The 13,271-nt window shown below is 55.2% G+C and overlaps 2 protein-coding genes across 4 annotated transcripts in view; one reads left to right on the plus strand and one right to left on the minus strand.

The window, feature by feature from the left end:
- TANC2 (tetratricopeptide repeat, ankyrin repeat and coiled-coil containing 2) overlaps positions 1-8,351 on the plus strand; it is a 163,282-nt gene extending 154,931 nt beyond the window's left edge. Inside the window, exon 29 of the mRNA XM_054000140.1 lies at positions 725-8,351. Within this exon, the coding sequence (XP_053856115.1) occupies positions 725-2,735 (2,011 nt within the window). The 3' untranslated portion in view covers positions 2,736-8,351. The remainder of the gene's footprint in view (positions 1-724) is intronic.
- Positions 8,352-8,732: 381 nt separating this feature from the next.
- Positions 8,733-12,857, minus strand: LOC128819799 (transmembrane ascorbate-dependent reductase CYB561). 3 transcript variants are annotated; one of them, XM_054000153.1, is made up of 7 exons: positions 12,793-12,857; positions 11,672-11,751; positions 10,779-10,986; positions 10,524-10,622; positions 10,346-10,449; positions 10,115-10,272; positions 8,733-9,514 (listed from the first exon to the last, which is right to left on the minus strand). In XM_054000153.1, exons 3-7 carry the CDS (start codon positions 10,978-10,980, stop codon positions 9,316-9,318), a joined length of 762 nt encoding a protein of 253 aa, XP_053856128.1. In that variant the 5' UTR covers positions 10,981-10,986; positions 11,672-11,751; positions 12,793-12,857; the 3' UTR covers positions 8,733-9,315. The 3 variants fall into 3 exon arrangements, with proteins under 3 accessions (XP_053856128.1, XP_053856129.1, XP_053856127.1); XM_054000154.1 differs by lacking the exon at positions 11,672-11,751 and having other exon boundaries at positions 12,793-12,841; XM_054000152.1 differs by lacking the exon at positions 12,793-12,857 and having other exon boundaries at positions 11,672-11,784.
- Positions 12,858-13,271: the final 414 nt, after the last annotated feature.

The raw sequence follows: 13,271 nt of genomic DNA on the forward strand, positions 1-13,271 counted from the left end.
TTTCCCAGATCACAGTCATGTTCAAACTCCAGAGTGAACAGTGTCCCTGTAAAAGACAACCCCCTTCCCAAACCCCCACCTCCCTGTTACACCTCTTAGGCTGGCCTTCCCCTCACAAAGGCTTCCCTGGGCTCACAGCCTCTGGCACATTGCTTGATTGCTTCATTCCAAAGAAGTTAGCCAAATCCACTGCAAAATTGGAGAGACAAGCCTTGCCCAGAGCGCTGACCTGTGGGAGCCCCTGAACTCCGGAGCCAGGCCTGCCGCTGTGTGGTCTTGGCATCTGGCAGGAGTTAAATTTTCACTGGCATAAGTGGTTGTAGCTCTGTCAGAGCTTGTTTACAGCAGTTGGTGAGCTGGGCTTGCAGTGATCAATGTGTTGGTGTCCCCTTCGCTAAAACAGAGGTGAAGCTCATGGTGATGCTAGGGGGAGTAATTAATTAGCCCCTAACGTAACCTGCAGAGGCAGGCGTGTTTGCTGGTCTGGGTTGTGCCATCTAAGGACTGTGTTCCCTTCTTCTCCAGAATTTTCCCTCTGTTTGGATAACATAAGTCCAAGGGAGGCCCATAGGCAGCATGTGAGAGGTGCAGCAAGCAGTAGCAATCACAGCTCTCTCCCTCAGTAACATGCACAAGCCACTTTATTCCCCTGGAATCCCTGAAAACAGCTCCATCCAAATCCAAAGCACTTTTCAGTTCTCATTTCTGTTCCTTTGTCAAGCAGGCAGTTTTCAGCAGCCCTGGAGGACCTGAACGAGGCCATCAAGCTGTGCCCTAACAACCGTGAGATCCAGCGGCTGCTGATGCGAGTGGAGGAGGAGTGCAGGCAGGTGCAGCAGCAGCAGCAGCAGCAGCAACAGCAGCAGCAACAGCAGCAGCAGCAACAGCAGCAGCAGCAGCAGCAGCAGCCATCACCTCCACTCCCAGTGGAGCCAGAACCCGAAGCCCAGCATGAAGAGCTGTATTCTGTGCAAGATATCTTTGAGGAGGAATACCTCGAGCAGGATGTAGAAAATATTTCCATTGGCTTACAGACGGAGTCCAGGCCAAACCAAGGGCTGCCCATCATCCAGAGCCCACCTCCATCTCCAGCTCACAGGGACTCAGCCTATATTTCCGGCTCACCTCTTGGCTCTCATCAGGTCTTTGATTTCAGGTCCAACAGCTCTGTGGGTTCACCGACCAGGCAGGGCTACCAGTCCACGTCTCCTGCTCTGTCTCCGACGCACCAAAACTCACATTACAGACCCAGCCCTCCACACACGTCCCCAGCTCACCAGGGCTCCACTTACCGCTTCAGCCCCCCTCCCGTGGGAAGCCAAGGGAAGGAGTACCAGAGCCCACCGCCGTCTCCCCTTCGCAGGGGCCCCCAGTACCGCGCCAGTCCCCCCGCAGAGAGCATGAGCGTCTATCGCTCGCAGTCCGGCTCCCCGGTCCGCTACCAGCAGGAGCCCAGCGCCGTCTCCCAGCTCCCCGGCAGACCCAAGTCTCCGCTATCCAAGATGACGCAGAGATCCTTCCAGATGCCCCAGCTCCCCGTGGCCGTGCCCCAGCCGGGGCTGAGGCTGCAGCCAGCCAAGGCGCAGATCGTGAGGAGCAATCAGCCCAGCTCTGCCATCCATTCCAGTACTGTCATCCCAACTGGTGCGTACAGCCAGGTCGCCCACTCGATGGCCAGCAAGTACCAGTCGTCATCGGGGGACATGGGGGTCAGCCAGAGCAGGTTGGTCTACCAGGGCTCCATTGGGGGCATCGTGGGCGACAGCAGGCCCGTGCAGCATGTGCAGGCAAGTCTCAGCGCTGGAGCCATCTGTCAGCACGGAGGGCTGGCCAAAGAAGACCTTCCACAGAGACCATCCTCAGCTTACAGAGGGGGGATGAGATACAGCCAGACACCTCAGATTGGGCGAAGCCAGTCCGCCTCCTACTATCCGGTGTGCCATTCCAAACTTGACCTGGAGCGTTCTCCCCTCCCTGCCAACCAGCTGGGCTCTCCAGATGTGTCTCACCTCATAAGAAGGCCCATCTCAGTCAATCCCAGCGAGATCAAGCCTCACCCACCGACTCCAAGGCCTCTACTCCACTCTCAGAGCGTTGGCCTCCGCTTCTCCCCTTCCAGCAATAGCATCTCCTCCACCTCCAACCTGACTCCCAACTTTCGCCCCTCTGCTTCGATTCAGCAAATGGAGATTCCCCTCAAGCCAGCCTATGACAGATCGTGCGATGAGCTGTCTCCAGTCTCGCCCACGCAGGGGGGCTACCCCAGTGAGCCGGCCCGTTCCCGGACCACGCCGTTCATGGGAATCATAGATAAAACTGCTCGGACTCAGCAGTACCCCCATCTCCATCAGCAGAACCGGACCTGGGCTGTGTCGTCAGTGGACACTGTCATTAGTCCTACATCTCCTGGCAATCTGCCCCAGCCGGAATCCTTTAGCCCGCCCTCTTCAATCAGCAACATTGCCTTTTATAACAAAACCAACAATGCACAGAATGGCCATTTGCTAGAGGAAGACTATTACAGCCCCCATGGGATGCTGGCCAATGGGTCCCGGGGAGACCTCCTGGAGAGAGTCACCCAAGCCTCCTCGTACCCCGACGTCAAGGTGGCAAGGACGCTGCCCGTGGCGCAGGCCTACCAGGATAACCTGTACAGGCAGCTCTCCAGGGACTCCAGGCAAGGGCAGACGTCCCCAATCAAACCAAAGAGACCATTTGTGGAGTCTAATGTGTAAAAGACACTTGTTGGAGTGAGACCCTCATGTTTTCAGCACACACTTCCAAGCTTGGTTTCCATGCATACTATTATAATTATTATTATTACTATTATTATTTTCATTTCTCTTTGATAGCTACATGATCAAGTTTCTCCGGTACTTTATGTGGTGGTCAGACAGCCATGCACGTGCTCCAGCCCTTTTGTTCCCCAGCTGACTGTGAAGCCAACATCAGCCGAGCCAGTATCATTTGCCCAATTCCAGCAAAGTTCCAACCAGGATATCTTAGTCCATGGTGTGGGGTGGTCCAGAGATATCCCTACGCAGCAGGAGGTAACCAGCTCTCTTTCAAGCAACAATTGCCTTGGTTCTAAATTGGTTTCTTTTGTCTCAATGATCTCTTGCTCAACTCTGCTGGGAATTCCTAGGGAATTCCACAGGAGCCTTTCCCAAGGCTGCATCCGCCGGTCCCCGTGCCAGCCAGGTTGTTTGGCTCTTTGCTCCAAAGAGCAGATTACCCTCAGTGATGTGATTTGACACCAGTAGCTATGCACAGCACCCACAGTGTCTGCTGGTTTACAGCTCTTTCCTTCCTTATTTAACTTGTCACTGGCCAGAATGGGTGGGGATCACACAGCACTTTGCCTCTCCCCAAGTACCTACCAGGTGCCCTCACACTGATTTCTTTGCTCTGGGGCATTTTACAAGCATTGAGGGTGTAAGGTTGGCCCTTTGTTATGTGTTTTAATCAGCCAAGGGAATTGGCCAGGAACCTCTTGTGCATGAGCTGGGGTTGCACTTACTTCTTCACACTGTTGGTAGACTTCACCTCACCCACAGCATTTGCACGGGGCGAGTCAGTGTCGGGGACTTCATCTAGGGGGGATTTATCACTTGCAAGGAAGAGCAAAAATCTCACTTAGGAAATGGCATTCAAAGAGGAAAATTGCAATTCTTAATCTTTTTTGTTTTTACATTTTTTTATGATGAGGATGCAGAACATGGCATGATGGTCCCAAAAGAGGAAGGGTCCTTCTGCAGTCCCAGCCCTGCAGCATCTCTTCCCTCTGGCTCAGTCCTGCCAGGGAGCAGGGGCTGTAGCAAGGGCTGTGCTCCTCTAAGATCCTCTGTTCCCAAAATCCTGGAAAGGGACACCGTGTTCCATACCTGTACATGGTAGAGACCATGTGCTGCTTTTTGAGAAGCTGTAGTTCAGAGAGACCTATTTATAATTTATTTATGTTATCTATTTCAGGACATTTTCCAGTTCAGGTTGTTTTTTTTTCTATTATTTTCAGTTTTGTAATCAAATGCAAGTCACATCAAGACAACGTGAAAAGCAGGGGCCGGTTCCAAAATCCTTTTTATCGGATTTTCAATAATTTTTCAATTATTTGCTGAAAATTTCTTTTGAGGTGGGGGGGAAGAACTTCCTTTACCGATTCCTTTATTCCTGGTGGGTTTGTAATCTGCCTTTTCTGTTCTGAGGGCGAAGGGTGGGATGATGGGAGGGAGAGTGATAACGCTGTAGCTTGTTTTAAAGCAAACTAGTGCCTGTTGCCCAATGCCAAACCTCACTCAGATCAACTCCTGGGAGCGATTCAGTGCTGAGCAGGGGAGCAATACCTCCAAAGGGCTACTGTGAATCGATTGCAAGACTTTGAACCAAATCACGGGCTCCAACCTCCGCTGGTGTGAGTGAGCATATCCCAGCAACAATCACTGCAGCTGCACCCTTTCACACCAGCTCAGGACAGGGTCTTAAAGCAAACCCTGGCTTTGATGGGACATTTTTTTCTTTTCCCCTGTGTGTGGCTCAGCACATCTCATCGCTGTTTCATTGCCTAACTTGCTCAGAGCAAGCTGGGACATGCACACCTTGGGCCAGGGGAGGCTTGTGTCTCATAGACACATGGAGAGCATTTGGAAGGGGGCGTTCCTCTATGAGTTTTGGCAATTTTGGGGTGCCCCAGGGACCATTTGGTTTTTGTCAAAGCCAGTATTTGGATTGAGGTTGGTGTTTTCTTCCTTGAGATGCAACCTAGTGCTGACTCTGTTTTATCCCAGGAGTCTGTAAGATGGGGGCCTGTCTGGGACCCCTTCGATGGGGTGGGTGCCCCGTGGGGACACCCAGCTCCGTGCATGGTTTCTCTCCTTGAAAATGGGCTGTGATGGTTTTCTTTCTTCCTCTCATTTCTGAAAGAACATGCTCTGTACTGTAAGGAGTAACTGATTTCTCCTCTGCCTCCCACATGCCCATAGCTGGGAGACGTTTCCTGGGTCTGGAGCAGCATCAGTCACTTTGCTTAGTGCCTCCCATCCTCCAGCTTTCTGCCTGAGTGAGTGGCTTCCTACCTATAGTTGCTTCTTTGAAAGGAAAAAGTAACCCAGTTCAGCCCTGTCCCTGTTCTATCCGGCCACGCCAGTGGGGTGGTCCAGGGGCAGTGACAGGAGCACTGCCCACGCTTTGCTTTCACTGCTCACTGCCTTGTGCTCCCAGTCCTGTCCTTCACAACATCCCCCCACAGCACTCCTGTCTGTAACTTCCCAGTTTCTGAAGATGCTTCAAGGGAAAAAGAAAACAGCTCACGCTTTTAACACAACCACAAAGCTGAAGAAGGCCTGAAACACTGCAGCATGCAGGTTTTTTTCCACGATTCCACGTGTTACATTTTCCACAGGATTCTTGCACTAATGGTTTTCCATCTGTTCTCTCTGTAAATGGGTGCACTTTACTGTTTGAATTTGTTACTATGATAAATACTGGATATTTAAGCGTGAGTAGTGTCTTCATTAGAAAAATAGCAAAACAGCTCATGTCTCTTAGTGTATTTTTCAAAAAAAAAGAAAAAAGAAAAGAAACGAAGCAATGAATCATAACATTTATAGCACAAGAACTGACTCCTGTATATAAGCATCAACAGATTGAGTAATTTTTGAATACAGAATTATTTGCAGTGGTTTTAAAGCACTTCCCTGGCAATTCTGCTTAGGAAAAGTTGAGGCAGGATGGCTGCTGTGGTCACCAGGTGGGTAAGAAGCACATTTCTTCCTGGAAAAGCTGTTCTTGCTCAGTCCCCTATGTCTTCAAGGTCATAGTTTGGTCTTTGCATGAGGAGAAGCAGGGGTCATTCTGTGTTGTGCTGGCAAGGCCCCATTGTGCTTGGGGGAGCACAAGGTCAGGTCTCACCCTGAGGGCCCTTCATCCTCTACCCTTAGATCTGGGTCTGACAAGATCAGGCCACACTGTGGGATCACACTCCGTTTCAGACAGCTGTTCTGTACGTCTGTGCTATGTATTTAATTACTTTTTGAGTAATTAAGATGCAGGTCAATGCTGCCAGCTGGTGCCTTCATGCCCTCCTGACTGCAGTGGTACCACTGGCAAAAGCCCCATCTTCTAGCAAGCAGGATTTTGGGTCCAGCAAGTAAAGCAGGTTCTTGATGAGATTGAAACTCCAGTTTTCATTCTTGGGGTACATGCTGAAGGCAGTGCCAGAAGTGATGCTGAAGCTGATCCCTTTCTTTAGCCAACCTTCCCACCAGGTGTCTCTCATCCTCACCTGTGGCTGCTCCGAGACCCAGGTGTGCCACTGCAGAGCTGGAATCTTCTCTCCCAGCATCAGGTGTGGGTGTCTGCCCCATCCCTCAGTGGGGGTTCAGTGGCTCTCGCTTTTCTCCCAGGTCAGGAGGATGCTGTGGTCCCAGGGGAGGGGACACCCACATGGTGGAGGGCTCTGCAGAGTCCCACCAGCCAGGCTGGGAGTGGCATCAGAGGGCTTTGGACAGAGTGGGCATTAAAGTGCTGAGGAAAAGGAGGGTTTTGCAAAGACAGATCCTTTGAAGGAGGTACGGCCTGAGCTGCCTTCTCTGTGTCACTGCTCGGGAGGACTGTGATGGTTCCAGCAATCTGAGATGTGTGCCTGTCCATCTGTCTGTCTGCTGTGGCACCAGTGCCCAGCTCAGTCTGTCTAAGCACTGAACTTTTTGGTTATTTTTCTTAAACCTGGCTGTGAAGAAAACCGGTGGCTGGTGTGAACGTGGCTGGTGTGAAGGTGTGAGCGTGCGTGTGCCAAACACCGGAGCCATGCTGGGGCTAGGTCTGGAACCAGGGTGGGAAGCAAACTGGGAGCGGTTCAGTCTCCTTTACAAAGGTTGCTGTATATTCAGGGTTACCCAGGAGAAGTCTAGCTAAAACCGAAGTGCCAGCTCTGCCTTATCTAGAGAACCAAGCAAGCCAGCGTGCCTGCTCCTCCTCCGCCTTCCTCGCCTGCGGGGGTCCACAGCGCGCTGCCGCGAGCTCCCTGCTGGTTGTGCTTTGCTGTACTCTTGGGAATTCAAGGTAATTCTTCTACTGGTTTATCAGCATTTACCCAAGGGCTTAGGGAAAGAGCTGCTGTACCTGCTGGGACCTCTGCAAATCAAAGCCTTCACCCCATGCCGGCTGCACTTTGCAGGCTGGTGGAGGGTGTGTTGGACACAAAGCACAATGGTTGAAAGTGAATCTGCGTTTTTTTTCAGCTTTATGTGAATAATTGCTGGATTTTCATTCAATCAAACTCTTTTTTCTAATATAAACCACTAAGGGCTCAATTCTTTAGCAAGATGCATTCGTGTCCAACTCTTGACTCTACAGCTGGATCTCACCAAACTGGTACAGACCGACCCAAGAGGTCACAGCAAGCGCGGCCATCACGGGGAAAGCCAACAGCCACCCAACCCACCAGCCGTGTCCTTCCTCCTGCTCCTTTTTAGCTGTCACGGTACTGGGGAGTCAGCAGCCGGCTCCCATCTGATGGGATCACATCCCGTGGTTGTGAAAGCAGAGAGCTGCTTTGCTAAAAGACTTCGTCCCTTTGGGCGATGCTGCCCAGGGACGGCGGTGGGGAGGCCAGTCAGGGTTGGAATGGGTAGGTGGGGAAGCCTCGTGCCCATAGAGCTGGGTCCCCACAGGTCTGCCTCGCCGTGCACTGCTCAGCCAGCCGCTGAGAGCAGCACTGTGTGCTCCATAAAGTCCTTTGTGTTGCTACACTGATAATCCAGAGACTCGTGTGGACTCTGCCAGTACTGCCGGGCTCATCCCTGTCCAGCCTTTTCTTTGCCATAGTGTTGCATTCAGCGTTCCATCTCCTTTCTGTCTTCACATCCGAGAGGATCTGAGTTGGGTACAAACACGTCCACTACACCTGCCTTGTGCTTTGTACAGCTCCCTGGTTGCCATCCTCTGAGACACTTGCTGGGAAGATCTTTAAGACACTTAAATTTTCCTTTAGCTTTTCTATAATTCAGATGTAAAGGACTTTCTCTCTGTACAGTATATTATCCAATGCATGTTCTGTTCTCTCTGATATATTGAACACCACACAGTTGTGATATTGTGCAGTGGGAAGAGCAGCCCCTGCCAACAGCAGAGGCCTTCGCCTCTCATCTCTAAGGAAAGAAGAAAACATATTTTTTCCTTTGCTGTATTTGCTTGAGCAGAGTTTTCTTGTCTGTACATGTGAGCTGTGAGATAGATGTGAAAAGTTCAAAAGAATGCATTCCCCCCCCAATGTATACAGATTGTAATCTGTACAATGAAAACTGTATGTATGAAAAAAATGTACCTATTTATAAATGGTTAACACTTGGAAACGGTGTCTGGGCTGCTGTTTTTCCCACACTGGGGTCAGTGAAGGAGTGTTCTGATGCTTGGTGTGGAAATGATGGTGTGAGAGTTGGGTCTCACAGTCGCTGCCACCATGGGGTTGGGGACAGAGACCTGGGAGCCACCAGGAGTGGGAGGCAACAGAGGCAGCGCTACTGCTGCCACCAGCAAAAGGCATATAATAATAGAGTGGATAATAATTATAACACCCAGTGCATGGCCAGACCCTGGAGATATCCCCATGGGGTCCCTCCCCAGCCCCTCAGGCAGTTCCTCTCCCAGCTGCCCTCGGCGTGTGGGAACTCGAGGATACCCCAAAACTGTGATCTGGGGGGGGCAGAGTCAGGAGGAGGACAGGGTTAGTTGCAAACATTTTATTAGGTCAGGAGCATCCACTGAGCAAACACATCATGCGTGGGGAGAAAACACTTCAGACACGAAGCTGCTGAACCTGCACAGGCATAGGGTCACTCCGAACCCCCCGGGAGCCCTTTAGGGGAGCGTCCCCACCACGGGGCCGTGCTGGAGGGTGAGGGGCTGCCAGTGAGGGGGACATCCTGGTGACAAACATGTGGCAAACATCCCCTCTGCCCATCAGCACTGAGAACAGCCCACAGTGCAGAAATCTCTGCTCCCACTCTGTCCCCAGAGCAGGGAAGAGGAAGAGCCCGGAGACCCCTCTCCTTCGTGCCCCTGCCCTGCCCACAGCACTGCCATTCCCACAGGGCTGGGACGGGTTCAGGGGTCACCAGGGCCTGCACTGGGCAGAGCTTAGGATGATTAAGGCCAAGCCAAGCTGAGTCCAGCAGGCAGCATTGCACCAAGCATGTCCTTCTCCAGCTGTCCTCGTCGCCCTGGGCTGGGCGGAGATGCAAACCACCAGGGACAGGGTGCACAGGAGCATTTCAGACATCACAAGGAGCCCATGCTGGAGACCAGGAGCTGCGGATGTCACTGGCTGCCACCGCCAGGGCTCTCTCCCTCTGTCAGGGTCTTGAAGTCCATGGACAGGGCCAGCTCCTCTGCCAGTGGTGGGCGCTTCCACTCCTCCCGTGTCAGCACGTAGCCCACCACCAGCCCGAAGGCCACCAGCAGCACCCCCAGGGTGTTGGCCAGGATGCCCTCAGGCACAAAGTGGCTGTAGGAATCACTGCAGGGATAGAGAGGGATGCTCAAGCCTTACGGGATGGGTGACCTATCCCTGTCCTGGCTGGGACCCCCTCCTCATGCCCATCTTCATCCTTCAGGCACACACCATGGGAAAGGTTCCTTCCCCAGATCAGAGCAAGAGAGGGGTGTTGGTGTTTTGCTCACTTTTGGGAGAGGTGCTTGGTGACAGCAGATTAAACTGGTGGCACAGCCTGTACTGGGGCTGTAGCCAGCCCAGTACCCTCCCTGCTGGAGGGAAGTGGCTCCTGGGGTGCCCCATAGCCCTGTCTCCACAGTGCTGGGGCTGGGGGTCCCAGTGTGCAGCTGTGTCCTCCAGCTGCAAGAGCAGAGGTCCCAGGGACATGAGTCCCTGAGTGGTCCTGCAAACACCTGGATGTGGGGAAGTGGCACTGGGCATTTTATCCACATTCCCAAGCAAAGCTGTTGTAGGATCCAGCCCCTTGTTAAACTTCATCTGGTAAGTGACTCGGCAGCAGCAGAAATAAAGACCTCGAGGGGAGATTTAAGAGCCACAGGGACAGGGGCATCCCTCTGCTGGAGGTCTGGGGGGCCACCCCCTCACCCCAGTTCGGTCACTCACCTGATTTTGAAGAGGAGCATCTCAGTAATTCCCAACAAGCAGGAAGCGATGGAGAGGATGAAGAGGGTGATGCCAAAGAAGATGTGCTGGGGCTTGTACCACCCTCTCAGCGAGAAGGAGGCGCCGGGGAACAGAAAGAAACCACAGCCCAGGAACCACTGTGGGGACATGGGGATGTCACAGGCGCTGCAGAGTCCCTTCCCTGCCGGGGGGGGTCCAGGGGCCCCTTACCTGCAGGAGGTAGAGCACGAAGGTGGCCATCCCACACCAGGAGTGCAGGCTGTACATGTCAGGGATGCCCTTCGTCCGGTGTGACTCGAAGACGGCGATGATGCCTGCGGAGAAGAGCCCGTCACCACCAGGGCTGCATCTGCCCCGTCCAGCCCGGCCACGGCGGCCCAGCACTCACCCACCAGGGCGATGGCCAGGGCCAGGCCGTGGAGCAACGCGTGCAGTGCCTTGGTGGAGCGCTTGGCTTCGTGCCTGAACACCCGGTACACCAGGAGAGCTGCACAGAGAGGGTACCTGAGCATCCACGGGGATCACCCAGCACTGCCCAGGGATGCTGCTGCTCCTTCCCTGTGCCTTTTGTCACCACTTTGTCCCCTTCATTCCCTGCCCGACCACAGCTGGGACAGGGCACGTGTCCCACCATTCTGCTCACCGTCACCTTGGAGGAACACCATGCCCAGCACCATGCAGAGGGGGTGGGCGTTGAACTGGAGGGGGCTGTGCCAGGCCACGCCGCCCCGGTAGCGGCCCAGCCAGGCACCTGTGGTGGCCAGGAGCGTCAGGCCCAGCAGCTGCGACACGGCCACGTACGCCGAGAGCCCGGTGGGGCTGGTGGGCGGCGGGGCCCCGTCCATGGCAGCCTGCAGGGGCAGAGAGGAGGGGACAGCGAAGCCACAGTGGCCCCAAGCGACAGCAGGTCCCTGCTGGCCGAACCTGGGGTGAGGTCCTGCTCCGAGCAGCGTCCGTCACCTCTGCTCCACCCTCACCTGCCACGGAGCCGGACGCTTCCTGGTCTCGCTGCGTCACCCGCACCTGGAGGTGGCTCCTAGGCGCCGGGCACACCCATCCCCGTGCTTCTGCACCTCCTGCCTGCTCCTGGACTCCTGTCCAAACTTCCTGTCCCCGCCTGCCTGCTCCTGTCCTTCTTCCCAACCCTCCTTCCCCTGCCTATGCCCCAGCCCTCCTGCAACAACCGTCCCTCCATCCATCCCCCTTCCATCCTTGTCCTTCTGTCCCTGCCTCCACCCTTTTCATCCCCATCCCTCCAGCGCTGTCCCTCAATCCCCATCCCTCTCACTCCATGCCCATCCCATGTCCCACATCCACCCCCTCCCCAGCCCACCCACTCCCAGACCCCCACAGCAGCCCCCAAACCCTGAGAGGAAGGAAGTGCAAGGGTAAGCAAGGGATCCCCTCCGTGATAAAAGCAGTGGCCCTTGGGGACATGGGGCTGAGTGAACATCTGTGCTGGTGGGGGGCACAAACACATGGTGTCACCCAACCACAGCTACACCAGAGACCCTTCCCATGGCCCCCACAACTCACCTGTGCTATGCTTTGTTATCCCTCAATGGATCGGAGCCACCTCCACCACTGCCACAGCCACCTCTCCTCTTCCCTGGCACCTAGAGCCAGCAGGTCCTCGTCCCCAGGTGCAATGTCCCCCCTCTGCCCCGGCCCCTCTGCACTGCCTCTGGGGAGGAGCCCCCTGCCAGCTGTGGCAGACGGACCCACGGTGCTGCCAGGACTGGGGGAGCGTGGAGAGGGGAAAAGCATTAAGGCCACGCACACACTTTATTCCCAGCCACCTTTATTGGATCAGCCGGATAAGTGGGTTAAGGGAATTGGTTTATCCCATTAAGTTGCACTGCAAAGGCTGCCTGTGTCCAGCCTCACTGCCTGGGGCCATGGGGCGCTCTGTGGGATGGGCAGGGGGACCAGGCTGGGGGGGGAGCAGTGGGAGGCACCGGCTCCCCCCATATCACAAGAGCCTCCCCCAAACTCTCATCACACCGAGGGGCTGCTGGCACATCTGGGCCTCGCAGATGGGGACCCATGCAGCCCTGTTCTGCCCTCCCACCAGAGGCAAACATCTGGCCCTGCTGGCAGTCACACAGGGCAAACACAGTCCCCGACAGCACTGAGGATGGAGGGAGAGGCAGTGAACACCCCCAAGCACAGGGCCTGAGAGCGGGACACAGGGCGTGCCTGTGGGAGCAGGGTACTCTGAGCTGCCCACTAGCCACCACTGAGTGCTGGGAAAACTGGAGGCGACTGGGCCCCTTCCAGCACCTGCCTGCTCCCCTCCCAACCTCTGTCTCCCCTGCACCTCCAAGCACATCCACAGTTCCCCCTTCACAGGGGGCTCCTTATCCAGTGCTCCTTACTTTCTGTGGGCTGTTTTCTCTGGGTAATCTGGTAAACCCCCGTGCCCTGGGAGGGGAGATGCACATTCCACAGCCCGGCAGCCCCTCACTGTGGCCTCTGGCTGGGACTCTCCAAAATGCCAGGGGAGGGTCTCAGGGACTGTGTCTGCTTTCGATGGGGGCTCTATGCTCATGCAGGGGAGGGGATTCTCTCCTGTTCATAGCTGAGAAAGGCCTGAGGGACATACTGGGGGGGTTGAAGGCAGATACCCACATAGCTCCCGTGTCCCCCAGCCCTACCTGTGGGTGCCGGGTGGTGCTGCCTGTGCCGGGCCCAGCGGTGACAGTGTCTGAGCAGGGACAGGGCCACCGCGTTGGCACGGCAACGCAGCGATGACAAAGCGAGGGGGAGCTGCACCCCCGGCATGGCTGCAGGGGGAGGGTGCCAGGAGCGGGGGCAGGGGGGGCTGCAGAAGTGAGAGGGGGATCACCACCTCTGTGTGTTCTGGGGACAGTCCCCAAGGAGGTGACACTCCCCCCCAGCTGTTCCAGGCACCCACCTGAGCCCCTGGGCTGTGGTAGCCCAGCCCAGCACCAGGGTCAGCCCAAGGACCGTTCCCTGCACAGGGGCTTGGTCACAGTTTAATTCATGTTTGGGCTTTGCCTGGGTCTGGCTCATCCCTGCACCCAGCAGCAGCCCTGGAGTGACATCCTGGCAACCAGAACCCCTTGGCCGGGCTGGTGGCTCGGGGAATGGCAGAGGGGTGACAGCACCCCCC

Source organism: Vidua macroura, chromosome 27 (assembly GCF_024509145.1).
Source record: "Vidua macroura isolate BioBank_ID:100142 chromosome 27, ASM2450914v1, whole genome shotgun sequence".
NCBI classification, from domain to species: domain Eukaryota; kingdom Metazoa; phylum Chordata; class Aves; order Passeriformes; family Viduidae; genus Vidua; species Vidua macroura.

Excerpts from the sequence above, each read along its gene's own strand:
- LOC128819799 (XM_054000153.1), bottom strand. The coding sequence starts at position 10,980 with ATGGACGGGGCCCCGCCGCCCACCAGCCCCACCGGGCTCTCGGCGTAC. Across the intron at positions 10,450-10,523 it reads CCTGGCCATCGCCCTGGTGG|GCATCATCGCCGTCTTCGAG; the intron begins GTGAGTGCTGGG and ends TCTTCTCCGCAG. Across the intron at positions 9,515-10,114 it reads ATGCTCCTCTTCAAAATCAG|TGATTCCTACAGCCACTTTG; the intron begins GTGAGTGACCGA and ends CTATCCCTGCAG.